Consider the following 27,979-nt stretch of genomic DNA (forward strand, 5'->3'; position numbering starts at 1 on the left):
GCCAGGCTGAGTCCTTTGGCATCTGGGTCATCCCTTGGAATCTTGAGCCCTTCCTTTGTCTAGAATGGCTCCTTTTCCTGGAGGCTGAAGGGGAGGAGCCTGGTCTGGCTGGGATATGCGTATGGAGGAGATAACCGAAAAAGAAGGCTTTTAATTTCTCTTGTCATTAGTTAGCCTTGAAAACCCTTCGGTTCCCCTGAAAAAAGGAGACACCATTGTTCATTTCTGCCACAACAATCTCCTGCTGCATGTGTGTGTGTGTGTATACATATATACATACATATTACAAATGGTGTAAATGACATACCATACACAAATACAAAATATTTTTGTATTTTTAGTAGAGATGTGGTTTCACCATGTTGGCCGGGCTGGTCTCGAACTCCTGACCTCAAGTGAACCGCCCACCTCAGCCTCCCAGATTGCTGGGATTACAGACGTGAGCCACCGCACCTGACCTAATTATTGGATTCTTATCAGGCACAAGGGGTTAGGCTACATGCTTTACATAGGTTATCGCATTCAATATATGTATATTGTAGAAGGTTCCTTATGCATTATACTTTCACAAAGCAAGTTATTATCTTGATGTCTTAAGAGACTGATATATTTTGTCATCTTCCTGGATAGCAGATTTTCTGCTTATGTATCAGGCTCATATTCTCATTAGTTTCTTGTATTATTTTCACTTTTAATGAGGATTGTTTCTAGGACAATTTTGCTTTAAAATGAATGTTATTCAATTTGAGTTAGGGCAGACAGGCAAAAACTTGTAGGCAAATTGTCGCTAGAATTGTGGTCCCCAGACCAATGGTTCTGATCAGAGGTCAGATCCTGGGATTCTTGTCCATGCTTAGAATTGGCAAAGACAGGTTAGATCCTGTTTTCTGTCCCTTCCTGCCCAACTCTTTTTAAGTTCTGTTCCTTTTTGAATTATTAATATGTAACCAAAGTATTACTGATTCAGATATTCATGTGCTTTGCTTTAAGAAAATCCAGACTTAAAGTGAAAACCTTGCATAAGAGGTTTTTAATTTTCAGAAAACTTAAGTCGACAGCTTTATCATGTACATAAAATATAACTCAAATAAAATTGACCCAACTTTGAGTAAGACACTGATTTTAAGAGCAAGGCATTAATAAGGATCACCCAAACTTCCATAGCCTCAGCCTCCCCTTTCTTCTCTCCCACGGTATCTACTGCCACCTGTGCTTTTTTCTCTTCTGTCAGAATCCAGCATGTTCTGATTCACTGGGTAAGATCAGATCTTATAAATGTCTTCATACTGGTTTCTGGCTTATGGTATGTTCTATCATTACTTAATTTATAACTGGAAAAAAGGCCATCGGGCAAAGAAAAGAATTTCCCATTGCAGAATTTCAGGCATAACCCAGCCATTAGGCAAGCTGATTTTCATTTTATATTTGTTTGTTAGGTAGTGAAGAGTCACATAGGATTCTTCTCTGCCAGTCCCATATACCCACTCTCTAATCTCAGGAATAGCCCTGCTTTCCTTCCCTTTGCTCTGGGAAAGCTGCAAAGTAAGCAGGAATTTCAGTAGTGGAGGTGGGGAGGTTGACAGAAATCATTTAGTTATTTGGCCTGTGTTGCCCATTTCTGGTGGGCAATTTGTTAATGATGGGTAGTTGTGAAAAGAGGCATCTGTTGCCTTTTATAGAGAACTTCTTGGTTTTGCAGCACCTGAAGCTCATGGACTGGAGGCTAATGAGGATGCTGTGCCAGTGCTGCAGGAGAATGATGGCAGACTCAAGATTCGCTGTTGGGCTGATGGTGAAGAGCTGTTCATTTTGATGGGGCCTGTGTGCCACAGCGGAGTCCTGTCAGTGTTCTGCCTTCTTTCTTTATTCCTCTATTCATTGAGTATTTACTGAGGACCTGCCAGGTGCCAGGCCCTGTGCCTGATCCTGGCAGTAAAGAGGAAAATGATCCCTTGAGTAGCACAGCCCAATAGAGAAAATGTGAAAATCAGTAACATTGCTGTGGAGTGATAAGTTCTGCAGTAGAAGTATTTATGCAATATCATAGTATGACTAGCTGTCCTGAACGGAGCAGTGTGGCTGAAGAGGGAAGAATGAGAAAGGGGAGAGGGCCAGGTAAGTTTTGAGCTGGTGAATAGACAGTTTTCAAGAAGGACATTTTAGAAAGAATAGCGTGTGCAGAAGACACTGCTTTGGGATCCAGGTGGGGACGTATCAGTAGGTAGGTGAAATGGAGACGCTGGCAAGAATAGAATTGTGACGGATCTTGTAAATCTTGGAAATGAATTTAGACTTTACACATAGGCCTTCGGGAACCATTAAAGTGCTTTTAGACAGGGATGTAACATGATAGCATTTGTGTTTTAGAAAGATCATTCTGGTGGCATTGTGGAGAATGCACTAGAAGTCTAGGAGAACAGAAACCAATGAAGAGTCAATTCTAGACCAATGAAGAGATAGAAGCAATGGGACATACTGACAGGTTCAAAGGAGAGGATGATGGAGAGGGGGCCGTCTAGGAAGACTCCCAGGCTTAAAACACAAGTGCCTGAGAAGGATATGAAAAATAGCAATAACAGTAATAATAGTTGTAAATCTTTTTTCTTTTCTTTTTCTTTTTTTGGAGATAGAGTTTCATTCTTGTTGCCCAGTCTGGAGTGCAGTGGAACAATCTCAGCTCACTGCAACCTCTGCCTCCCGGGTTCAAGCAATTCTCCTGCCTCAGCCTCCCGAGTAGCCGGGATTACAGGCACACACCACCATGCCTGAATAATTTTTGTATTTTTAGTAGAGATGTGGTTTCACCATGTTGGCCGGGCTAGTCTCGAACTCCTGACCTCAAGTGATCTGCCCACCTTGGCTTTCCAGATTGCTGGGATTACAGAAGTGCGCCACCGCGCCCAACCTAATTATTGGATTCTTATCAGGCACAAGGGGTTTGACCACATGCTTTATATAGATTATCTCATTCAATCATCGTAATAATATTAGTGCTATTATCCTCATTGCAGGCAGGAAAACAAGAAAGTTTGAAAGTGAAGTAACAGGCCCCAAGTCACATGGCTGGTAAATGGTAGTGCTTACATTTGAAGCCAGGTACTCCGAGCTCTAAACCTATGCTCTGCAGGAAATTCAGCAGGAGGAGACATCAAGGCAAAGTATCTTAAGTTCAGTTTTAGACTACTGAATTAAAATTGCCTATGGTTTACCAAAGTCAAAATATCTAGTGGGGAGTTGGACAGCTCGATTGGAAGTGAGGAGTGTGGTGTGTGCTGGATGTGTGATCTGAGATTAGGTAGTGAAGAAGGTAGGTGTCGTGTGAGCACATCTCTAGAGACCCGGGATGGAACTGGGAAGAACGACATCCAGCGGGCAAGCATGTTAAGACAAATTTGGGAAGACAATGAAAAGGAGCAGCTAGAGAGGTGGGGAGAACTTAGGGGAGTCAGAGGTGGAGTTTGAAGATCGGATGGAATGACCAGTGAGAGTAAATGCCTCAAGGAGCTGAAGATTTAAAATGAGGATTGCCTTGGATTGGGCAATTAGGTGGTTGATGCATAGGCATTAAAGTTAGGCTAGAGTAGGCTACAAATATAATGAAAAGTGAGAAAATGGAGAATATGGACTCAGGCTTCCCTTCAAAGAAGCCTGGCTGAGAAAGGAAGTGGGAGAGAGAGAAAGCAGAGGCAGCCTCAAGGTCAGGGGAATGGCGGTTTGTTTATGATGATAGTGCCTCGAAATGCTTGGATGTTGAGGAGCAGTGCGAATGACACCAGGATGTGTATCCCACTAGATAGGGGAAGTAGGAATCCCTCTAGCTGTCAGGAGAACATGGATTCTTAGAGAAAAAACAGGTTTCTACAGTTGTAATTTAGCAGCCCCCTTGTATTGCATAAAGTCAGTCCAGATTGGTGAAGTGACTTGTCTCTGGCCACCTAGCCAGTCTGTGACCCCAGATCTCCTAGTTCCTGGCCTCTTTCCTCTCTCACTGCCAGTGTCGGTGGGAGAAGAATCATCCCTGATTTGTTCCTCATGGTGTGAGTCTCCACTGCTCCCATCCGAATGCACATCTTCACAGATTCTGATGTGTCAGCAGGGCTTCAGCTGTGTGAAAGGTGAGTCACAGAGCTGCTTCGTCATTTCCTCCACATGCCACGGGGCAGGTGGTTAATTACAAAGTGTCAGTAACATAACAGTGCTAGAAGCCTCTTCCTCTAACCTGGGAACTCACATTCCTAGAAGGAGGAAGGGTCTCAGAGTCAAGGGCCTTTCAGCAATCTCCTTATGGCCCACAGTGAGAAAGGATGTATGTATTTGTTCAGACGTGGCACCTGCACACACAACCTGTGTGCATGAGGTAGGGGTGGGACTGGGGGGAGTAGCAGTAGTGATTCCTTAAATGGAAAAGCCTCTGCTCCTTTAAAACACCACATCAGCCAAGAGTTACTTGGTGAGCCTGGAGGCAAGGAGCACCCATGCTTTTCAGAAGGGCCCAGGGTAGCCTGCCCCAGCTCTACTTAGGGGTCTCCTGGAATCTGTTTATATATAGTGATGATTAATAACCTAGTCTTCTTACCACGCATGGAAGGTGAAAGAAGGCCTGCAATTCAGTGGATATTACCTTCTTATATTCCAAAGCTTGTGGTGTCAGCCAAGCTGTTATACCATTCTGATTAAATACTGACAGTGATCATTGAGATCTAAAGCCCTGCCCAGAACACACTGCTTAGAATCTAGGCACACGAATGCTATATAAACCTAAACCTCCCTTTTATAGTTGATCTTCAGTTACAACCCTCCTTGTCTTGGTAGGCTCCAAGGTATAGCAATCAACTTGCTTCTCTCTGCTCTCTCTCAACTTACGTAAACCCACTGCTCCTTTTTTGTGTAGTCTCGGGGGCTCTCATGATCCATGGTTGATAAATGGATAATTCCTGTAATGCCAGGTGCCATCAATGTCCTAGACTACAGAGTGAATGGTGCTCTTTGTGCCACAGATCTAGTTCCACCCCCTCTTCTTCCTTTAGTTACAGCATTCTCAGCTAAAAGAGTCCACGCTCTTGGGAAGTAGAAGCGCCGGGGGCCCATCCCCCCTGGGTCTACTGCCCTGTGTTGTTTGTTTAGTGGTATTAAATCAATCTAAATTAGACTGGAGTCCAAAATGCTAACCTTGCGCTAAGAGATTCAGGGGGAATGTGGTGATTCAGGACATGTGGTTCATTCATCTGTTTATTCCTTTATTCACAGTTGATTCACAGTTGTCTTGGGAATTGACAACTGTGAGATATACTTGACCCAAGGGACTGAAAAAAATCTTCCGTAGTTTCTGAAAAGTTAGAGGGACTTAACTAGGCCAAGGACAGGAGGCAGAAAGGGCCATCTAGAGGGAAAGCAGGAGCAAGGCTTGGTAGGTGGCATGTCATATTCCAGGGCTCAGAACAGAGGCAGGGTGGTAGAAGCACAGGAAAAAGAGGGATAGAGGCCCAAGGTGAGACAGGACTCCTTGTGAGAGGGGGCAGGACTCAGAACCTGAAAAGCCTTGAAGGCCACATTTAAAAGATTTGGGCTCCATCCTAGGAGTAATAGAAGGTTACTGGAGGATTATGAGATGCCGTGATTAGGTTTATATTCTGAAAAGATCATTCTTGTTGGATCTAGAAAACGAATGGGAGATAAACAGGCAGACAGGTGGGTAAACCATCAGAAGAATGTGGTATGAGGAAAAGCAAGGAAAGGCGGTGTTTGGAAAAGCTGTGAACTGTCAACTGCATCTAAAGCTACTGAGCAGTCAAATGAAATAGGACTGGAAAATGTCCATTGCCTTTAGGTACCTGTAGATCATCAGTCTCCACTGAGAGAGGAGCTAGAACACAGAAAGTAGAAGAATGAGCAGGAGGTGAGGAAATTATAGCAGAAGAGCAAAATTTGTTTCAGTGCCAGTAAAGAGCAGTGAAGATCCCGGTGATAGCTTGAGTGGGCTCAGGGCTACAGAAGGTGTTTTCCTTTTGTGTGTGTGATGAGGGAGACATGGACAAATTTCAATGCTGATGGACAGTATTTAATTAGTTAAGAGTTACAGAAAATACCAAAAAGAGAGAAATCTAATCAGCGTCTTTTTATTCCAGAAAAGAGTGAAGGGATTGGATTTAAAGTGTATGGGGGGCCGGGCGTGGTGGCTCATGCCTATAATCCCAGCATTTAGGGAGGCCGAAGTGGGCAGATCACTTGAGATCAGGAGTTTCAGACCAGCCCGGCCAACATGATGAAACCACACCTTTACTAAAAATATAAAAATTAGCTGAACGTGATGGTGCACACCTGTAATCCCAGCTACTTGGGAGGCTGAGGCAGGAGAATTTGCTTGAACCCAGGAGGCGGAGGTTGCTGTGAGCCAAGGTTGCACCACTGCACTCCACCCTGGGCAACAGAGCAAGATACTGTCAAAAAAAAAAAAAAAAAAAGCACATGAAAAAGAGTTGATGTATTTGGCAGTGGGAAAGGAGAAAACGGAGGAAGCTCCCATGTTACAGCTTTCATATTCTATGTGAAGTAAGCTGTGGGTCAGGAGGAAGGAATGTAAGTAGCAGAGTATGGAGACAGCAGATCAGGGCCTTAAAGAAAGTGGGAAGTTTACATTTATGGATTTGGGGGGTGGTCTAATATAATTGAGAAACATAGGATCTCCATGGAGTTTTTGATGCTATTTGTAGTTGATGACAAAGAATTCTGTTATATTACTAGCGAGTTGTCCCAGAGTGTGGTTGTCTCAACTAGTGCTCAACTGCTCTGTGGAAGATGCAGAAGGTGAGTGGCAGGGTTCATTCGAGGTTAAGACATTGCAAGAAAAGCTGACAAGGACACAGAGGATGGAGAAGTCAGCAGCACAGGCAGAATAATGGACATGATCGACTATTGACTATTATACCTAAGATGGATAAAGAGGTATGTCAAGATCAGAGAAGACTAATGACCAGCAGAGAAGAGAATAGTTAGTGGGCTGAAGGATCTGATGAGAAGAAAGTAGAGCAGTATGAGCAAGCTGGAAGAACAAGAGGTTAGCATCAGAGCACACAATGCTTTACTTTATGATTCTGAGGCGGAAATCCCCATATGGAACCATGGGCTGAGGCTAGGAAAGTCTTTGTAAAGCTAGAGAACATGACTGGGAAACTATCAGGTAAAAGAGAGGAGGAGGGGCAGGACTTATACCAAAGACTTTTTGTAAGATCATGAAGGCCCAAGGTCTGGAAGACTCATCGGGAAACTAAAAGGAAGCAACTCCATATTCAGATCCTGAGGCAGGAGGAGTAGGAGAGTCTAAGCAGATACTCTTTGCGTAGTGACATCTTGGGACGAGAGCTAGGGGATAGCTTTCAAATCAACATGGTTTCTCTCTGGGTTCTTTGGGCTAGTGATAAAGTAGGTCTTCCCCATGTCTACATTCTCATTTCCTTTGAGCTATCTAGTTTTCAGGGAGACAAAGACTGTATACCACTTTCTCTATCTGGGATTTGTCAATTTCAAATTTGGCTACTATGCTGTAAACATAAAAAGAACTTGTGGCCAGATATGGTGGCTCACACCTGTAATCCCAGCATTTTGGGAGGCTCAGGTGGGAGAATCACTTGAGGCCAGAAGTTCAAGACCAGCCTAGGCAACGTAGTGAGACCTCATCTCTATTAGAAATGCAAAATAAATTTTTTTTTAAGTTTAAAAATTTGCATTAACCTTCCCTATAAATTCCCCTGCCCAAATAACTCACCTTCAATATTTCTTTAGTTTGTATCTGGTAACAACAAATCTTTGAGTTTTTATTTGTATAAAACATCTTTATTTTGCCTTCATTTTAGAAGACTATTTTTACAGGTTGTAGAATTCTAGGCTGGAAATTTATTTTCTTTCAACAACTTAAAAATGTCATTCTATGGCCTGCTGGCTTCCATTGTTTCTACTGATAAGTCAGCTGTCTGTATTATTTTTGCTTTTTGGAAGGTAATATATCTTAGTGTTTAATATTTTAAAATTTTTTCCTTGTTTCAACATTTTGATTATGATGTGCCTTAACTGTTATTTCCTTATATTTAGAACTTCTTAGAATTTCTTGAATGTGTGGCTTATAATCTTATATCAGTTTTGAAAATGTGCACAACCATTATCTTGTCAAATATTGCTTCTGTCTATTTCTGTCTCTGCAGTCTCAGGAACTCCCGTATGTTAATTCTTTCACAAAATCCTATGTCTTTTACTCTCATCTGTTTTTTCAAACATTTTTCTCTCCATATTTCTGTCTGATAATTTCTATTTGTTTGTCCTCTTACTCACTAATAATCTTCTCTTCACCTCTGGCAAATATGTTGCTAAACACATCTATTAAGAAGATGTATTTTTTTTTTTTTTTTTTTTAGACAGAGTCTCTCTTTGTCACCTAGGCTGGAGTTCAGTGGTGCAATCTCAGCTCACTGCAACCTCTGCCTCCCCGGTTCAAGTGATTCTCCTGCCTCAGTCTCCCGAGTAGCTAGGATTACAGGCGTGTACCACCATGCCTGGCTAATTTTTGTATTTTTAGTAGAGACAGGGTTTCACCATGTTGGTCAGGCTGGTCTCGAACTCCTGACCTCGTGATCCACCCGCCTCGGCCTCCCAAAGTGCTGGGATTATAGGCATGAGCCACCGCATCCAGCCTTGTTGTTGAATTTTTATTTAATTCTTTTTTATAGATTCCAGTTCTCTGGTGAAATTCTCCATCTTGTCATCTTTTTTTTCTTGAACAATAAAAGCACAGTTATTTTCAAAACATACATTTGGTAACTCTAATATCTGGGTTACCTGTGGGCCTATTTCTATTGTGTTTTTTTTTTCTCTCTCTCTCTCTTAGTTGCAGTTTTTGGAATTTCTGATAATTTCTACTTGAATGTTGAGCAATGTATGTAAATAATTGTAGTCTCTGAATGACGTTATCTTTTTCTATAGAAGTGTCATCTTATCTTTTCTGGCAAGCAGCTAGAGTGGGAGATTATATCCATTCAGTCTGGGACTTAGCTTATTGGATTGGATTGGAATTTTTGTAAATCATGATTTACCTCACATTTTTCTCCTCTTCTAGAGTGTAGCTTGTCAGGGGGCAAGGTGATAGCCTTTGGTTATTTACTGGTACTCCCTTCTTGGTGGGTCCAAAACTTGTGACTGCCAGAAATTTGACTTTTCTTTATAGCTATACTCTCATTTTTATAGAGCCTTAAGCTCTATGAAATTAGCAAATATAAAATTATAAAAATATAACAATATATTATAAATGTAACAATATATTATGTATAATAATATAAACAAATATTATATAAAATCATCAAATCTCCATAAGGTAAAATCAAATGCTGAGTTTGGGGCTAAGCTCCATGTACCTCCCTTTTCCCAAGTATCCTGTCACTCACGCCCTGGTTGTTCTGGCAGCTCTGAACTCCCATTAAGAGCTTTCCTCATCATATTTAGTATTTAACATTAACAATGTATGAGAGAAGTTCATGTAAAATACCAAACACTGAATAAACATACCTAGTCAGGCATCCTTGCTCTCTGACTGTGTCACAAACGGGAATGACTTCATGTAGGAATGTTCTTTACCCTAAGCTTGCATGTGAGGAAGATGGTTTCCTCTTTTTAGGAGGCCTGTCCATCTGTGAAGCTGTGCCTTATCCTCTAAGAATGCTCCTGTCATTGTTAGGACAGTATACATAAGCAGTTTAGCAAATATTTGTACAAGATGAAGGAATGGACATTGCTTTTGTTTTCCACCTTTTTGTGAGACAGGATGTAACCAGAATAGACATGATGATATTCACTAACATTTACTAAAGCCTTACTGTGGAACAGGCTCTGTGTTAGATGCTTCGTACTGATTATCTCATTTAATCCTAAACAGAGCCTATGAGGTAATAAAGATAGTTATTCCCATTTCACATTTGATGAAACTGAGGCTTAAAGAGATGAAGTTAATTTAAACAGGGCCCAAGAGCCAGAAGTAAATGGCACAAGCAAGTTTGAACTCAGATTTTTCTAATTCTCAAGATCCATTTTTTTTTTTCCAACATTTCATCCTGCTACTTGGCCTGCCCTTTTCCAACATAACTAGTATCATGATTTCACTGACCCCTGGACTCCTGATATGTCTTCTTATATAAAGTCAGAGCTAAGTAGTCTGAGGGATTTACATGCAAAGACATCCCCTTTCTGGTACATTGCTTTCAGGTATTTCCAGATTCTTCTCTCCCTGACCCAGCCTTTGAAATATGTATCACATTAAATGCCTCCATTTATAACTACTATGGCAAGTCTGAATGTTTTTTTTTTTCAAAAATACAGCTTTATGCAGAGACAGGAAGCAGTTAGTGGTAGGGCTTTATTTTGGGAGGATTAGAGTGGTAGGGGGTGGGGCATGGGAAGAAATTGCTTTCTGCAGTGTCAGATGAATGAGTTATAGGAAATGATAGCTCAGCCAGCAGCTTGGTGCTTGCTAGTGAGTCAGCAGTGATTCCATCCTCAGCCCCAGTGCTGGGATCACAGCTGAGAGACACTCTTCCTGTTGAGGGCTCCTCCCCGCCCACTGTCTGGGACATGGAGGCTCTGCTTACCTGATGTGAGCCATTCAGTTACCTGTCACGGAGGAAAAGGAGACACAGAACAGTCTTTCTGTTTCAATGCAGATGTTTCTACACGTCTTTGGGATTAATTGGTATTTCTAATTATTTTTCCTGATATCCAGCAGAAAGATTCGGTGACTTTCTATCTAGAGGATGATGATGTTTAGGACTGGTGTCAAAGCAGAAGCTAGTTCTTAGGGCAACATTTTATACTTTTATACTACTACAACTTTAGAAGGGATTTATAAATGATCAAAACAGTATGGAAAAGCAAGACAGGAAGACACTGCTTCAGAAAAAGGGGTAAACAAGGAAAAACCATCTTGTCAGGACAATGGAAACCATGTAGAGGTAGTAAAAAACTAGAACCAAATCATTGTGGTTATTGGGGTAGGATAGTAGGATTATCGGTGATTGCTTTTGTGTTTTGTTTTATTACTTTATTTTCCAGGTCTAATACATAGGCACATGTTGTAAAATTTATTCTATAAGTAGTCCTTTAGTGTTTTAAAATAACTAGTTGTGAAAAATAAGTGGCCAAATAACCTTAATATTTTAGGAGATCTTTTCCCCAGGCCCTGATGAGACTCTTAAAGTCAATCTAGTCATACCCAGGATTTTCTAGTAGGAAATGGGTAGAGAGGTCTAACTTTTCTCAGAATTTCCTATGTGCCAGGCATTAGCTTCCTTTTCACTCTAAGAAGGTGCCATTATCCATATTTTACAGATCAGGAAACTAATGCTCAAAGAGATTGAAGGAACGTTCCCAGGCCAATTTTTAGTATGTGGTATAGTTTCATCCATGCCCAAGTCATACTGACTCCAAAGTCCACACTCTTTTAACTTCAGTACAAAATGATGCCACCACAGTTTCCATTCCACCTGCTTTTTGTAAGGCAGTTTAAATGTGTTAACATACTGCTGGATTGATCATCCACGAAAAAAAACTGTTGCAATATATTATTCTCTTTTTGAAAAACTGGGACTCTAAACTCACGTATACATTACTTGTACTTTAGTTGAAGAAATATTTAGAGCATTGGATAGCATGCATATCTGTGTGCTTCACCTGAAATCCATAAAAAAGGCACAGTAAGTACCTGGTTTAGTGGTTGGACTCCCCTGGAATTTGCAGTGACTCTCATGATCTCTCCTAAAGTTCTTAGATACGTAAGACTGATGATAAAGTAAATGTTTTGTTGTTCAGAACAGTAGCTGGAAGTGACAGTTTTGGTTGAGGGAGGGGTGTTATTGTTGCAAAGTAGAACACTTACAGCTTCACAAAAATATCCATCTCATTGGCCCAACAGGGCCCTAATTTATCTTTTTAATAAGCTAATAACATTTAAAGATCTTTTAAACTTTTTACTGTTATTATAATGCAATTAATGCTGTGTTTTGATGGCTTTATTGAGGTATTGATATATAACAAACTGCACGTATTTAATGTACAATTTGATTAAATTTAACACCTATGAAACATCACTTCAATAAAAATGATGAATATATCCATTTTCCCAAAAAGGTTTTTGTAATGCTGTATTTTTGAAGGAAAAAAAATTCAGTCATTTATGTTCTGCTTTCCATTTGGTGAAAAGGAGCCTGGACAGGGACCCAGATTATATAAGTCTGGACTCCAATCTTGCCTTAACTAGCTCCACACAATTCAGTGAGCCCTTTAATTTTTTTTGGCCCTGGATTTTCATCTGAAAAATGAGGGGGTTGGACTAGATGGTCCCTACGGACCCCTACAGCTCTGAAGTTCAATAAAGCTAAAAGGACTGGTGTACTTAGGGTATTGGTTTGTGTCCAAATGGTTTTATGTAAAAACGTGGACTTCCCTAGTGGCCCGGTGTCAGCTGTGCCACTTCATCCCTGCCTTGCTTTGCTTGATTGGTTATCAGGGAATCATTGTATTTCTTTTAATTCCCTTTCACCCTGATTCAGGGTCATTCATGTCATTGTCTCCATGTTGGTCTTACTAAGCACTCGACTTAAGAATTTAGGGCTAATGCTTGGGTAATGCTGGGAATTTGGCAACACCATAAGCAAAGAGCTGAGGAGAGATTATGACAGGATCATCAGCCCTCTGGCTATTTTTGAGGCAGCTTGAGCATGTTATGGGGGGCAGAGACAAGCTGTATTAGATATACTTCAGGACTGGGGGAAGGGAAGAGGATTGGAATTTAATTAAAATTCTGATCCCAACTTTGCCCATCTTCTTGCCAGGTCAGCAGCTAGCATTTCTGTTCATGGTTCTGGTGACTCTGCTGTGATGACATATGATTACCTCCAAAATTCTTGTGAATTTGCTGAAAACTTCAATATGCTCAACCAGATGCTTTAATGAGGACTGGCATGCTGCCATCTTTTGCCTGTGTTTTTGGCGATACCTGATCTACCACTGCCAGCATTCCTGGTGGGAGAGGGGATTTGGAGGGAGCTGATGGTGAAAACTGAGCTGATTACAAACAAGAAACCCATTTCATTGCAGCATAGAGATCTTTCCAAATTGCTTCTGTTTTCCAGGTAGCTCAGTGGCATTTCTGAGCAGGGGCTACCCTGGCTTCACCTTGGCCCACCATGAGGGTCTTCCTGCTTTGTGCCTACATACTGCTGCTGATGGTTTCCCAGCTAAGGGCAGTCAGCTTTCCTGAAGATGATGAACCCCTTAACACTGTCGATTATCACTGTAAGTCATCTCAAGAACAGTCTTCTATTCTGAGAAGGAAGCTTTTCTGTTTTTCATTTGCTAAGCATGTTCATTTTCAGAAAGAGGCAGAGATTTTTTATGTCTTAAACATGAATTTGCATCTGAATTTATCAGTAATCATGTCCTAGTGTTTGGAGAAAACGGGACAGTTTTGTTGGGTGCTTTTCTACAGCAACCCGTATGTAGGTTATATATGTTGAGTTAAAAGAAAAAGACCATTTGCTGACATTCACTGCCTTTTATTCATTTATATTCAAGACCTTAAGAGAGGAATTTAGTTAAAACCCTTCTACAACAAGTATATACGGCTAATCAATGCTGTTTATTGATCCCTCAGCTCCGTAATCCTGAATGATGGTTTAGCCCATTTTTACTTGCAGATTCAAGGCAATATCCGGTTTTTAGAGGACGCCCTTCAGGCAATGAATCGCTGCACAGGCTGGACTTTCAGCTGATGTTGAAAATTCGAGACACACTTTATATTGCTGGCAGGTAATTTTCCTCTCATTGGTTTATTAGATTAAAATTCTTTTCTCTAGTGGTGCTTGCATTAATGTGTCTAGTTCATGAAAAACTAATATGTGATTGTGATCAAAAACTGCAAGTAGCCAGAAATACTCACTGAGAAGAGTCAGTGTTGTGTACCAGGAACAAAATACAAAGCTCAAGCCTTCAGCGGTGCTATTTTATTACTGCCATCAAGAAATCATACACCATTCTTTTTTCCTAAAGCAGCAGGGTAAAAAAAAAAAAACTTTCTTTATGCGTTTTTAACTTAGAATTATTCAAGCAAATATCAGAAATATGTCTATGCTAATACCAAGTAGCAGTTTGACCCATGCCTGGAGAGAAGAGCTTTCTTTGCTCTCCGACTACAGTGATGTATAAAAGCATTTCACTAATGAAAAAGTACTCTTTGTTGACTTTGTTTGAGACAGAGAAAATCCAGATGATCTCTAAAACACAATAAAGGCAGATCTGTAAAAATAAAATAAGAAGCAGCTTAACATTTTTATGTATTCACATGATATGTTTTATTGCCTTATTTCCAATAGGGATCAAGTTTATACAGTAAACTTAAATGAAATGCCCAAAACAGAAGTAATACCAAGCAAGGTGAGCAACTGTAGTTGGCAAATTTATTTACATTCCCTCTGAACCTGATTAATTTTTCCACTCCCTCCCCCAAAAATGTTCCCATTTAAAAACTGAACTTTGGTTTTGCTTGATTAATACAGAAACTGACATGGCGATCAAGACAACAGGATCGAGAAAACTGTGCTATGAAAGGCAAGCATAAAGTGAGTTAAACAGACAAATGTTTACTAGATTTAGTCTTTCTGTGGACTTGATACCACAGTGCCAGCACGTTTGAATATCTGATATTAATGTTACTACTACTTTCTTTAGGATGAATGCCACAACTTTATCAAAGTATTTGTTCCAAGAAACGATGAGATGGTTTTTGTTTGTGGTACCAATGCATTCAATCCCATGTGTAGATACTACAGGGTAAGTATACTTTATACGACGTGCTTCTTTTGATCAACTTTTCTCCCTTCACTGGTATGCTGTTAGAGTTGAAACCTTTCTGCTTTCCAGTAATTTGTTTTATCTCTAGTGCTATGAAAGAATAAAGACAGAATTCTTCAAATGGAATTTTAATACAAATAAAACAGTATTGCCTTCAGACAGGCACATTGAATACATATGACACTGGCTATTTATTTTTCTTTTGTAGTTGAGTACCTTAGAATATGATGGGGAAGAAATTAGTGGCCTGGCAAGATGCCCATTTGATGCCAGACAAACCAATGTTGCCCTCTTTGCTGGTAAGATCCTCTAGCCTAATGAATATAAATGATTAATGACATTGAAGGCAAAAAAGGAATGTAATGGAAGAGTAAAAGTTAATAACTTGGATACCCACCTTGATCTAAGTGTTCGAAAGGCTAAAATCTGTGCACAAATTTCCAAAAAAAAGAAGAAATTAAGGACAAGGATATTTCAGTGCACACTATAAGTATTATGACACCCTGTTGTTAACTAGGCCAGTGACTCCAGATAAGTTGCTTAACTTTTTGATGCCTAGATCCCTCATCTGTAAAATTAGATAATCTCATGGCTGACCTGTCACACGTTGATGTATCAGGTGCAGCCCTATTTGTATAGATAATGGTAATACCGGTGAGAGCACTGCAAAGGGCATAGCATGCTACTGAAGCAAACACACTGCAGGATAATTATGGTTATCTTACCAAAATTATAACTTCGGTTTCAGATGGGAAGCTGTATTCTGCCACAGTGGCTGACTTCTTGGCCAGTGATGCCGTTATTTATCGAAGCATGGGTGATGGATCTGCCCTTCGCACAATAAAATATGATTCCAAATGGATAAAAGGTACCTTTGAAGAGCAGTGTCGTGGAGTCACCAGGATAGTAGATGGCCCAAGTGGGGACAGCAGCCACAACCATCGAGAGGTTCAGCACATGACTTTATATTGTTGATTTAGAACAAGTAAACACTGCTTTGGTTGTGAACGGGAGCATTGACAGGGAATGAGGAGACTAGTAGCCACCTCAGGAGAGTAAGTTCATCCAGGTGTTTATCCCAGGTGACCTCAAAAAACAAGCGGGGGGAGATTTCATCTCTGTGTGTACCAATTTGTCTAACCTTCTAAATGCACATAATACTACTTGCCATTTACCCATCTTGGAAAGTTAACAGAGAGAATCGATTAGTCTGTATGAGAGCCATTTTGTTCTTCAGAGTCTAGAAATCAAGATTTTTTATTTTCAGTGTAAGAGGTTTTCTTCCCTAGTTAAATAGGTTAATGAATAAATCTGTTGAAACAAAGACCTTTGCTGTAGTTCAGTTCCCTGTAGGTCTTTTTACAGTCCATTAGCTGACTTAAGAGACGACGGGTTCCCTGAAGCTTGAACACACCCATATTGGGACTCCTCAAAATCATTGGCAGATTGGAGTTCTTATTGGCTTGAATGTAACTGTGCAACATCTGTCAGTCATGCCTTGCAGTCAGGGTCTTATGCTAATTGAATTATCCTTTAGGAACCAGTTTGTTTTTAATTTTTCTTTCAGAGCCACACTTTCTTCATGCCATAGAATACGGAAACTATGTCTATTTCTTCTTTCGAGAAATTGCTGTCGAACATAATAATTTAGGCAAGGCAAGTGTATGCATTTGGCTTGAATCGTGGACTTGTACTGCATGAAATTGAGACCACTGTGATAGAGTTAAGGATGCTCCCTTGGCATGTTTTCCAGCTCTCAATTCAGTGTACATAGGGCCAACTGCAGAGAGGTGGGTTGCTTATCATGAGAATAATTGCTGGAAAACATCTGAACAATAACCTGAGTGGGAACACCAGCCTTGAGTTTTGAGAAGATTTCCTTTTTTTTCCTGCAGCCGCAGAGAGTGTTCTACAGGTACCCTTGAGCTACGGATGCTTTTTTTTACTCTTTAGAAAATCATTGATAGTCTGTTCTTTCTCAGTGTCAAAAGGCAGGATAGAAAGTAGGGACCCCATTCCATTTTTAGTGTTTCAGTGAAGGCCCATGTGATTTTAAAGTGTTGCAACCCCTTCTATGCCAGGTTGAAAGATGACACATGTCATTAACAATACAGGAAGCAGAGTTGGAGACCAAGTGCTGGAATGGTTTTCATTCAGCAAGGCAGATAGACAGCTCACTTCTTGGGGAGGACGTTTAGCAAAACAGTGGCTCTTTTTTTTTTTTTCCCTAGGTGAATCCAGTTTACCTTCTTACTGGACAGACCCCTAGAGAGAAGACTGCTAGATTCTTTTGAACCAGATGTATCTTTAGCATTTTTTGTCCCTCCCTTAAATAGTATCATTTTGTTTCCATTCCTTTCCATGCTCACAACCCCATCGCTTTGCTTCTGTCTGTTGGCCAGGCTGTATATTCCCGCGTGGCCCGCATCTGTAAAAACGACATGGGTGGCTCCCAGCGGGTCCTGGAGAAACACTGGACTTCATTTCTGAAGGCTCGGCTGAACTGTTCTGTGCCTGGAGATTCGTTTTTCTACTTTGATGTTCTGCAGTCTATTACAGACATAATACAAATCAATGGCATCCCCACTGTGGTCGGGGTGTTTACCACACAGCTCAACAGGTGAGCGCAGGACCCCGGCACTGCAGAGATGTTCTGTACATGCCTGTCAGCCTCTTCCTGATGGTTTTCTTCCTTTTCAGCATCCCTGGTTCCGCTGTCTGTGCATTTAGCATGGATGACATTGAAAAGGTATTCAAAGGACGGTTTAAGGAACAGAAAACTCCAGATTCTGTTTGGACAGCAGTTCCTGAAGACAAAGTCCCAAAGCCAAGGTAAATAAAAAAGTCGAAAAGGGTTTTGTCTTGAACAAAACCCTCCAGTCACTAGAAGAAGCCCTCCTCAGGGAGCAGCTTGGCCAGCCTCCCACACCAGGAAGGGGTCTGTCTCTCTGCAGCATCTCAGACGGAGCCAGCAGAGATAGCCTTGTGACCTGCAAGCCCATGAGTGTGAATGGAGAGCCCACTGAGTTCAGGGGCATAGCATTGCTCCTTTAGTTTCACTCACTCTCCTTCCTCCCTTGACCTCTTCTCTGAGAATATGCACTTATTCCTTAGATACAGTACATGGTGTGGCAGGGGCAGTCAAGAGCATAAAAGAACGCTGTTTTCCTTTCAGGCCTGGCTGTTGTGCAAAACACGGCCTCGCGGAAGCTTATAAAACCTCCATCGATTTCCCGGATGAAACCCTGTCATTCATCAAATCTCATCCTCTGATGGACTCTGCTGTTCCACCCATTGCCGATGAGCCCTGGTTCACAAAGACTCGGGTCAGGTGAGATTGTATGGGAAACACTCCTTCCTATCCAACGTTTTCTCTGCCCTCCCCTTCTGATCTGTGCTGCCGCCTCTCGTAGGTACAGACTAACAGCCATCGCAGTGGACCGTTCTGCTGGACCCTACCAGAACTACACAGTCATCTTTGTTGGCTCTGAAGCTGGCGTGGTACTTAAAGTTCTGGCAAAGACCAGTCCTTTCTCTTTGAACGACAGCGTATTACTGGAAGAGATTGAAGCCTACAACCATGCAAAGTAGGTGTATGTTACGAGAATGCCCTTCAGTCCTGCTCAAAAATTGCCGGCGTGTATTTCATCTAGTCGTGTCGTTTTGGCCCTCCAAATTAGCCGTGGTTTGGCATCATAGTGTTTTGTGTTTTTTTCTCATTGAAATAAATCTTGGGTTTGTTTTTTTTCCCAAGCCTACTAGGGCAAGGAGGGTGAACAGTTGACGAGTTTAAAAATAATTCAGCCCTTGTTTTGCACCTGTAGACTATGAGAACATTTTCACAGCACCTCTCTTATCTTGCAGATATATTCCAAGATGCTATATGCAGCAGACAGTTGTGAGCTTGCATACACACACACACACACACAAATATACACACACACACATACACAGAATGTAATACTAGTTAAGCATTTCCTTCCTATCATTAATATGTAAGAGAATATTTAGACAATTTTTTAAAAAACAAGAAATAAAAGAGAGAAATGGAGCAAAGGGGACTAAGGAGAGAACTAGAACCATCTAACGCAGGAAAATTTAAATGCATTAAAACACGATCCTTTTTATTTCTGTAGTCAAATGTGGCCTTCGCAAATGCAATTCATTTCTATCATCATAACAGGAAAGCAATCTTTAAAAACCCTTTGTCCAGCCTGAAATTTAACCAACCGTGCAGAGAAGTAGAAGATGAATCACGTAATTATTATTTCCCAAACTATGTACTTGCCTGGTTTGTTACCAAGAATATTCCTTATGATTTCCCAGCTCTCAGTAATTGCTAAACCAAACCACACTTGACTGACTAAACATATGGCTTCAAAATGTATCCCACAAAATAGGTGCAGTGCTGAGAATGAGGACGACAAAAAGGTCATCTCATTACAGTTGGATAAAGATCACCACGCTTTATATGTGGCGTTCTCTAGCTGCGTTATCCGCATCCCCCTCAGTCGCTGTGAGCGTTACGGATCATGTAAAAAGTAAGCTCGTGTTTCTTTACTTACCCCGGGTCTTGCAGCATCAAAACCTTTGATGATGAGAAAATCCAAGTTACATTCTGTTTGGTGTTATACAGGTCTTGTATTGCATCTCGTGACCCGTATTGTGGCTGGTTAAGCCAGGGATCCTGTGGTAGAGTGACCCCAGGGATGCTGTAAGTATACTTTCTCACATGAGCTAGGATGAACTATCCTTTCCAGGGTCTCTAAAGCTAGAAATTATGGAAAACTTCCAATTACACTACTCTTTCTCTTTCTTTCTTTCTTTCTTTCTTTCTTTCTTTCTTTCTTTCTTTCTTTCTTTCTTTCTTTTCTTTCTGTTTTTTTTGTTTTTTGTTATGGGAGAAACAGGAAAATGAAAACCAGGAGATGTGACAAGGAAGGGCATAATAATACTTAAGGGAAATGGTAGACCTAGTAATACTTAAGGGAAATGGATGGAGAGAAAAAACCAATTCTCTTCTGTTCTCTTAAACATTCTAGTTTACCAGTGTTTAACAGAAATAGCCATTTTAGCAAGTTATGTTAAAATGTTTAATTTTTTTTTTTTTCTCTCTGCACATTCTTACTAATCAGTCTGTGTTCTTGGTTCTGCTCTGGTTGTCACTTGTGTTCCTATGAAGGCTGTTAACCGAAGACTTCTTTGCTTTCCATAACCACAGTGCTGAAGGATATGAGCAAGACACAGAATTCGGCAACACAGCTCATCTAGGGGACTGCCATGGTAAGACAGAATCTTCCATTCCCACCTGGAGCTTCTTTTGGACCACCTTTGCACGTGGACATGATTTTACAATCAGTCTTTTTAATGACTCAGGACACGTACCACCTAGCATTTTAACTTAAACTTCGCAAAAGCTGAGCTGTTTGATCATGGGGATCCATTAGAAAAGAGGCTTCCTTTTTTTCTTCACCATTTACAATTTTGTAGGAAATCTAGAGAGAGAATCTAACCAGTAGGTTAATCTTTTTAATTTATAGTCTTTTTGTTTTTTTACTTTTTTAGTTAGTTGGAATTCATAAATTTTTGCTTTCTTTTGGTTACTTTTCACTGATTACTTGTTCCTTTAATTCTTTTAGAAATTTTGCCTACTTCAACTACACCAGATTACAAAATATTTGGCGGTCCAACATCTGGTTAGTTTTTTTTAATTTTTTTGAATTAACAACCTTTTCTTTCCTTCAGTTCAGCATTTTCAGCCCCTTCTCCCCTCCTTTTGCGCAGTTTGGCAGCCCTTCATTTTTCCGCTTTGACTCATAATCCCACTGATGGTACCAAAAGACTTTTCTTACTGAGCACTTCACCCTTGTATAGCATGTTAACACTTCATCATTGACCAAGCCACATCCTTTAAGAAAATTCAAATGGGCTAACATAGACTGCATTCCAGCTGCACGCACGCCCACCCAAGCTTTCTTCTTTCTCACCTCTTTGCATTGTGAATGTTTCTTCTGGTCATCTGTATTTAATGGATGGCGGAATTTCATTATTTTTCCCCATCTCTCCTCACCTTTCCTATGACCTAGTAAACAAATACACATTTCTCATAAATGTGTATTTAAAAGTTTTAGAGATCTTTGAATGGTTTGCGCTCATCCTGCGAATCTTTGAATGTTGTGGTCTCGGTCGTGTGAAAAAGGCTTCAGTGGAATGAAGCTGATTTTTGATGTATTAAGATGTTCAGTGGGCTCTCCAAGCCTCTCTGTACCTGTTTTGGAACCTTCTTCTGTAATCGTTGCACGAGTCAGAATTGCAGTCTCTGAGTTTTTAGCCTAAAAGCGTAGCCTTACATTTTGAGGGAAAATCTATTTGGAGGAAATCAGTACTAGACATGCTAAAAGGTTAAGTTACTCCCGGTCCTATTGCTGCTTCTAAAACTCAACAGCAATTCCTTTCCTCAGGGGGAGAAAAAGATGGCAGATCTTATGTATCAGAATATCCTCGTTCAGTTTGTAAATGCCATTGCCTTTGCATTAGGTTCTGCGAACTCTTTGGAAGAAACTCCCCAGCAGTTTTGGAGCGTACAGGCAAAGTCTGTCTCTCCTTCGGTGCTTTACTGTGGGGGGCAGAGCCTCAGTGTAGTGAACAATCTACATGTGGACAGGAGGCCACTAGTCACAACCTCTTAGGCAGAGCTGGTTTATCACATCCAAAATCAAGTCTTTTCATAGACTTAACCAGATATTTTCTGACAAAATTCCATCATAGCTTCTTCCCCAGTAAAGACTATAGCTTTTCTAACCATCTGTGAAAGTGCTTTTTAGAATGCATAAAAAGAAATGAAATGATGTCTCACAAGAGAAGGAAGAAACAGCAACTAATCTGCCCTGGGAATTATATTACCTTTTTCATGAGTGTCATTAGTAACCACAGGGGCTTTCCTAAGAGCCTTTCGAGTATCTTTAATTTTGAAATCTGCTTAATATGTCTTTACTGTTAATTTTCAGTTTTCGTTCCTCCCATGAAAGGAAAGAATTTGATGTAGCTTCCTCAGGCGTGTTTTTGCAAAATCTTAGAGCAAACGTTCTCATAAAATTTACTCAAACTTTATTTAAAAATGCAACAGACCAATCAAAAAAATCTTGACATTATCCATATTAATAAAATCTGTTTGCCACCACAGACATGGAGGTATCTTCATCTTCTGTTACCACAATGGCAAGTATCCCAGAAATCACACCTAAAGTGATTGATACCTGGAGACCTAAACTGACAAGCTCTCGGAAATTTGTAGTTCAAGATGATCCAAACACTTCTGATTTTACTGATCCTTTTTCGGGTATCCCAAAGGGTAAGGCCTCAGCAGGGACCTCATCTCTAACTGCATGGAAACCTGATCCTTAATATCACTGAGGAGTATGTGGTTCTCCAGAGGTGAGCCTCCCTGGAGCTTCTGCAGTTGTACCTCCACCGCCCCTAGCCACAGTCTCTCTGGCGTTCTGTGGTTATATCTTGAATGCATTCCTTAAAAGATAAAAGAGGTGGAAAGTTGTTGGAGAAAAGGCTGGTGAAGCAGCCACTCAGACAATCTAATCTGTGTTGATTTCTGTCTGAAGAAGCAGAGAGCGTGCTGGATTTCAGGGAATTTCAAGGGTCACCGCAGCAAAAAACAAAACTCATTAATTGCAAATATCCTGATATCAGATGTTTTGTCTAGGAACCTTTCCCAGCCTCTTGTTTAGCTTCAATTCAAAATGCAATCTGAAAAGGATGTGTGAGATGCTAAGTTGCTTGAATACCACAAGCAATAAAACATAACAGAGTGCTTGTCCATAACTATCATTTTCAGCCGTAATAGGAGCAGTTATAAAATAGCTGCCTGTTGAGTTAGCTTATTAGATATATTACTCTAGGAAAAAAAATCTATTCTTTAGTGCTTACTAAACTATGGTATCAGGTTTCCAATCAGTTTTTATGGCAGAGCATTGTCATTTATGATTTATATCGGTTGATTTTCATTTTATATGTTTTCGTTGTAAACAATTTTATAATCATTCTTCATTCTTCCTTCTGCTTTGCTTTCTTTAGTAATACCATTTTTTTCTCCTTTTCTTTCTTGGTCTTTCACAGTGCCACTGAATTCCATAACATTAATTAAACATTAATTAAAAACAACTAATATTCAAAGGCCTTAGCACTAACTTAAAGCAACAGAATCTTCAAAATCACTCTGACTTACCTTACTCTGGGATAGCTGTGTTTATAGCATGTAACAGACTTGAATACCTCTTAAACTAACATTTTTTAATTAATTGTTAGATGTCTGTGGTTGCATTAAAAGGTTAAGTTTAATTTCAATAATTATAAACTAATTTGCTCTTCTTTTTCTAGGTCTAATTTAAATATTTTCAAATATCTTCAGATAATTTGACAATTTACTTAACTAATACATAGTATGTTTCCTTAGACTGTCTGGATTTCTTACATAGTCGGTCATTCAAGAGTGCTTCACCCCAAGATGGAATGAAAAAAAAATTCAAGCAAACATGAAAGTCTCTTTTTATAGCTAACAGTGATCAAGCAGATATTTTTGGTTTGTGAACAAATTATGTGTTCTTATTTAAGTTAGTATAATTTTATTAGGATATTATTTTAGCATAATATATGTTTATGCTAATTATTACATTTTCCTATATCCTAACAGCTACCTTTTAATCCTGAATTAAGAGAAAATTATGCCACAAAACATATAATGAGTTTAAGGTTAGCTATTTAGAAACTATGCCCTTCTAACTATTTTTTAGATCGAAACCCTTAAACTTTCTAACATATAACAACTATTTATGAGGGATTAGAGGAAAAGAACAGAAGAATATAGATCAGTGGGAGATTAGAGTTATCCTGGCATTTGCAGCGATGCTGTATGTCTCTGGGGATCCTAGTTTGATTAAAGACAAAATATACAAGGAATTTTGGAGTCTACTTGACCCTCCAAGCTAAGCATACAAACCATGTGAAGGTCGTGTTGGCTCACTGAAAGCCATTTGCTGTTTATTATTATTTTTAAAAAGCACCTCATTCACACGTCCCATGTGTCTATTGCAGGTGTGCGATGGGAAGTCCAGTCTGGAGAGTCCAACCAGATGGTCCACATGAATGTCCTCATCACCTGTGTCTTTGCTGCTTTTGTTTTGGGGGCATTCATTGCAGGTGTGGCAGTATACTGCTATCGAGACATGTTTGTTCGGAAAAACAGAAAGATCCATAAAGATGCAGAGTCCGCCCAGTCATGCACAGACTCCAGTGGAAGTTTTGCCAAACTGAATGGTCTCTTTGACAGCCCTGTCAAGGAATACCAACAGAATATTGATTCTCCTAAACTGTATAGTAACCTGCTGACCAGTCGGAAAGAGCTCCCACCCAATGGAGATACTAAATCCATGGTAATGGACCATCGAGGGCAACCTCCAGAGCTGGCTGCTCTTCCCACTCCTGAGTCTACACCCGTGCTTCACCAGAAGACCCTGCAGGCCATGAAGAGCCACTCAGAAAAGGCCCATGGCCATGGGGCTTCAAGGAAAGAAACCCCTCAGTTTTTTCCCTCTAGTCCGCCGCCTCATTCCCCATTAAGTCATGGACATATCCCCAGCGCCATTGTTCTTCCAAATGCTACCCATGACTACAACACGTCTTTCTCAAACTCCAACGCTCACAAAGCTGAAAAGAAGCTTCAAAACATTGATCACCCTCTTACAAAGTCATCCAGTAAGAGAGATCACCGGCGTTCTGTCGATTCCAGAAATACCCTCAATGACCTCCTGAAGCATCTGAATGACCCAAATAGTAACCCCAAAGCCATCATGGGAGACATCCAAATGGCACACCAGAACTTAATGCTGGATCCCGTGGGATCGATGTCTGAGGTCCCACCTAAAGTCCCTAACCGGGAGGCATCGCTATACTCCCCTTCTTCAACTCTCCCCAGAAATAGCCCAACCAAGCGAGTGGATGTCCCCACCACTCCTGGAGTCCCAATGACTTCTCTGGAAAGACAAAGGGGTTATCACAAAAATTCCTCCCAGAGGCACTCTATATCTGCTATGCCTAAAAACTTAAACTCACCAAATGGCGTTTTGTTATCCAGACAGCCTAGTATGAACCGTGGAGGATATATGCCCACCCCCACTGGGGCGAAGGTGGACTATATTCAGGGGACACCAGTGAGTGTTCATCTGCAGCCTTCCCTCTCCAGACAGAGCAGCTACACCAGTAATGGCACTCTTCCTAGGACGGGACTAAAGAGGACGCCGTCCTTAAAACCTGATGTGCCACCAAAGCCTTCCTTTGTTCCTCAAACCCCATCTGTCAGACCACTGAACAAATACACATACTAGGCCTCAAGTGTGCTATTCCCATGTGGCTTTATCCTGTCCATGTTTTTGAGAGGATGATGTTGTAAGGGTACCTTAAAACAAGAGACTTGCTTGTATTTTAAGAGAACCAAGTGGCCAAAGAAACTCTTCCTAACTTTGGCAACATCAGAACTTGCCACATGTAGCTACTGCAGCAAGGCTTCTGTGTACTTGCCTGAAAACAAAGGAAGGTGCTGGTCATTCCATTTCTTTTGTTTGAAGCTAAAGAGATGTGTAGCTCCCAGGGGCTACCTTACCAGTATAAAGAGCTGATAACAGTACTCAGAAGAATCTGTGAACAAATACTTGAAAATGGGTTCAATGTAGACTGCCATTATGTGTGGTCTTCCCATTAAATGTGAACGTTTTAATATGTATGCATTCACCTTGCCTCTTGCACAAATGTCAAAAAAAGATGGTAATGTCTCAAAGAAATGAACTTGTAGATTACCAAGCAGTTTGCTAAAAATTCAATCTTTGACCCAAGCTGTAGCATTTTTTTTTTCATGTGTGGCATTTTTTCATGCCACCAACAGACTTGTTGCGTGTGTGTGTGTGTGTTTGTGTGTGTGTGTGTGTGTGTGTGTGTGTGTGTGTGTTCTGTACCCACTAGGATTTGTTTAGGTGCCCATTGCATCTTTTTGTGCTATGGAGTTGTTTACATTGAGCATGACTGAACGAGAGACAATACTACTTCCCACAGGAGTCCATTGGGTTCAGCTTTGAAAGAGGAATAGAATCGAGGCTCCTTTGACCATCAAAATGATGAACTTTACTTACGTGGTACCCAATGCCAGAATGTAAGAGTTGCAAGTGATTTTGTGCTGCTATTCATTAAAACTTCTATTCCAGTCTTGCCAGCTTAAGGAGATCAAGATATTAAGAGGTATCCTTGATTTATTTTCCAGTATTCAGTAGTAAAATTTTCCTGTCCACTGTGAATCAAAGCCTGAGTCACTCTATTTAACCGTAGACACATTAATAAGGTTTTATTTTTATTGTGTTTGGTTTATTCCCACACAGTAAAATTTCTCCTCCTTTAACTCCTCCTACCCCCAAGGTAAAAAACAACAAACAGACAAACAAAAAATAGAAGACAAAAGAAATACATATGAAAGGAATTGTAATTGGCTTAACAGAAACAGTCTGTGAAAACTTAACAGTGGTGCAATCATGTTGTCTATGTTGTGTTATGTGAGAATTTTCTCCTAAGTCATGCAGGTAATGACAATATACTGTAAATACCACATGTGAGTTTACCTGAATCTGTGCATTTTGTGCCTTATTCATGAGAATGATAGAAGTACTAAAATCTGTCAAGTGTTTTCAGTATAGCACATTATTTACTGAGTGCCAGTTGTAAATGTTTTTCAACCAGCACCTGAAAAGACTCTTTGCAAAAAATCACAGAAACAACCTAGAACAATTAATTGTTAACATAATCCAACCTCATAGCAGCGTTACATTCTTTGTCATGATAAACATTCCACTCCTGCTTTCCTAAGGATGAAACAGTGATAATGTGAACTCAAATGAGGTTTCCTGGGTAATGTGACACCTGCAGAAACTATAGAGCGTCATTTATACGTAGTTTGGCAGAAACCACTTACAGTTGATGATGCGCAACCCTGCTGACTGTTTCAGTTAATATGCTGCAGACCACACAGTTGTTTAGTGAACCAAATCTAGAAAGTACCAAGGCAGAGGAATGCTCCTGCTGTAGTCAGGCAAATGAGTTCAACTGGATTTCTTTTGACAATACTGTTGGTACCTATTACTTTGGGGAGGACAGGTTGCAGAAGACCAGATCATTTTTATACAGAATGTGAAATACTGATACAGCTATTCTTTTTTTTTAAAGAACATTGTTTTATAAAGAACATGATTTCCAGTGATCTCTGGAGGCGCTAAAGCTAAAATTTCTGTTCTTGAAACACTTCAGCTTTGCAACTAAAATATTACAGATTAATAATAAATTAAACCAACCAATGATAAACACTACTCAGTCCGCCAACAACAAACGTGTTTGAATTCAGCTTACCAATATTAATCCCAGCGTGTGTAAAACGGAACAGTAACTCTATGTGACCCCAGATAACATTTTGTAACATTGTACTTCCTTGTAGTTTGTAATGTGAGTTCAATCAGTATTTATGTTGAAATTTCTAACATGAAATCTAGTCTCTATCCTGTTAATTTAATTTTTAAATGCTTTATCCATTTGTGCAAAGGTAAACGCAGATTGTATCTTTTTTAATGGTACGGCATAAAAAGTAACCCTCAAGTGAAGTGGCTCTATACTGTTTTATAGAGTACTTTAACATGTATAGATATCTTGTAAACTTGTATTGTGGATGTGTAAATAATACGTACTTTGGGTTTTTAACACCGCATGTAAAGTCAAAATAAAATATACAAATCATTATATCCTGCCTCTTGATATTGAAGAGGTTTACAACATATTATATTTTTAAAATACTTTCAAGTCAGTCAACACTGGTAAGAGTTGCTTTTAAAATCTGCCAAAATATTCTTGGAACAGTTGCTCTCCAGTCATGGTTACACTACCATTCTCTCCTTGGAAGGCTGGTACTGAAGGTCAGAGCCCCTGAGAAAAATGAGAAACTGTTCAGAAAACCAGTTGAACTGTACTGCATCAACAGTCAGATGCTTTAGGCAAACAGTAG

At 40.2% G+C, this 27,979-nt stretch overlaps 1 protein-coding gene across 7 annotated transcripts in view; it reads left to right on the plus strand.

The window, feature by feature from the left end:
- SEMA6D (sema domain, transmembrane domain (TM), and cytoplasmic domain, (semaphorin) 6D) overlaps positions 1-27,719 on the plus strand; it is a 585,902-nt gene extending 558,183 nt beyond the window's left edge. For 2 of the 7 annotated variants that reach the window (XM_011928553.1, XM_011928551.1), the window contains 18 exons: positions 13,164-13,326; positions 13,728-13,839; positions 14,403-14,463; positions 14,586-14,648; positions 14,758-14,859; positions 15,089-15,179; positions 15,629-15,748; positions 16,448-16,536; positions 17,283-17,500; positions 17,581-17,712; positions 18,056-18,211; positions 18,294-18,467; positions 19,281-19,421; positions 19,517-19,594; positions 20,102-20,163; positions 20,520-20,576; positions 22,064-22,231; positions 23,986-27,719. In XM_011928553.1, coding sequence (XP_011783943.1) covers positions 13,218-13,326; positions 13,728-13,839; positions 14,403-14,463; positions 14,586-14,648; positions 14,758-14,859; positions 15,089-15,179; positions 15,629-15,748; positions 16,448-16,536; positions 17,283-17,500; positions 17,581-17,712; positions 18,056-18,211; positions 18,294-18,467; positions 19,281-19,421; positions 19,517-19,594; positions 20,102-20,163; positions 20,520-20,576; positions 22,064-22,231; positions 23,986-25,274 — 3,222 coding nt within the window. In that variant the 5' untranslated portion in view covers positions 13,164-13,217 and the 3' untranslated portion in view covers positions 25,275-27,719. Of the gene's footprint in view, positions 1-13,163; positions 13,327-13,727; positions 13,840-14,402; positions 14,464-14,585; positions 14,649-14,757; positions 14,860-15,088; positions 15,180-15,628; positions 15,749-16,447; positions 16,537-17,282; positions 17,501-17,580; positions 17,713-18,055; positions 18,212-18,293; positions 18,468-19,280; positions 19,422-19,516; positions 19,595-20,062; positions 20,164-20,519; positions 20,577-22,063; positions 22,232-23,985 lie in introns of all 7 variants that reach the window. The other 5 variants (XM_011928555.1, XM_011928556.1, XM_011928554.1 and 2 more) reach the window with 4 other exon arrangements.
- Positions 27,720-27,979: the final 260 nt, after the last annotated feature.

Source organism: Colobus angolensis, unplaced genomic scaffold (assembly GCF_000951035.1).
Source record: "Colobus angolensis palliatus isolate OR3802 unplaced genomic scaffold, Cang.pa_1.0 Scaffold78, whole genome shotgun sequence".
NCBI lineage: Eukaryota > Metazoa > Chordata > Mammalia > Primates > Cercopithecidae > Colobus > Colobus angolensis.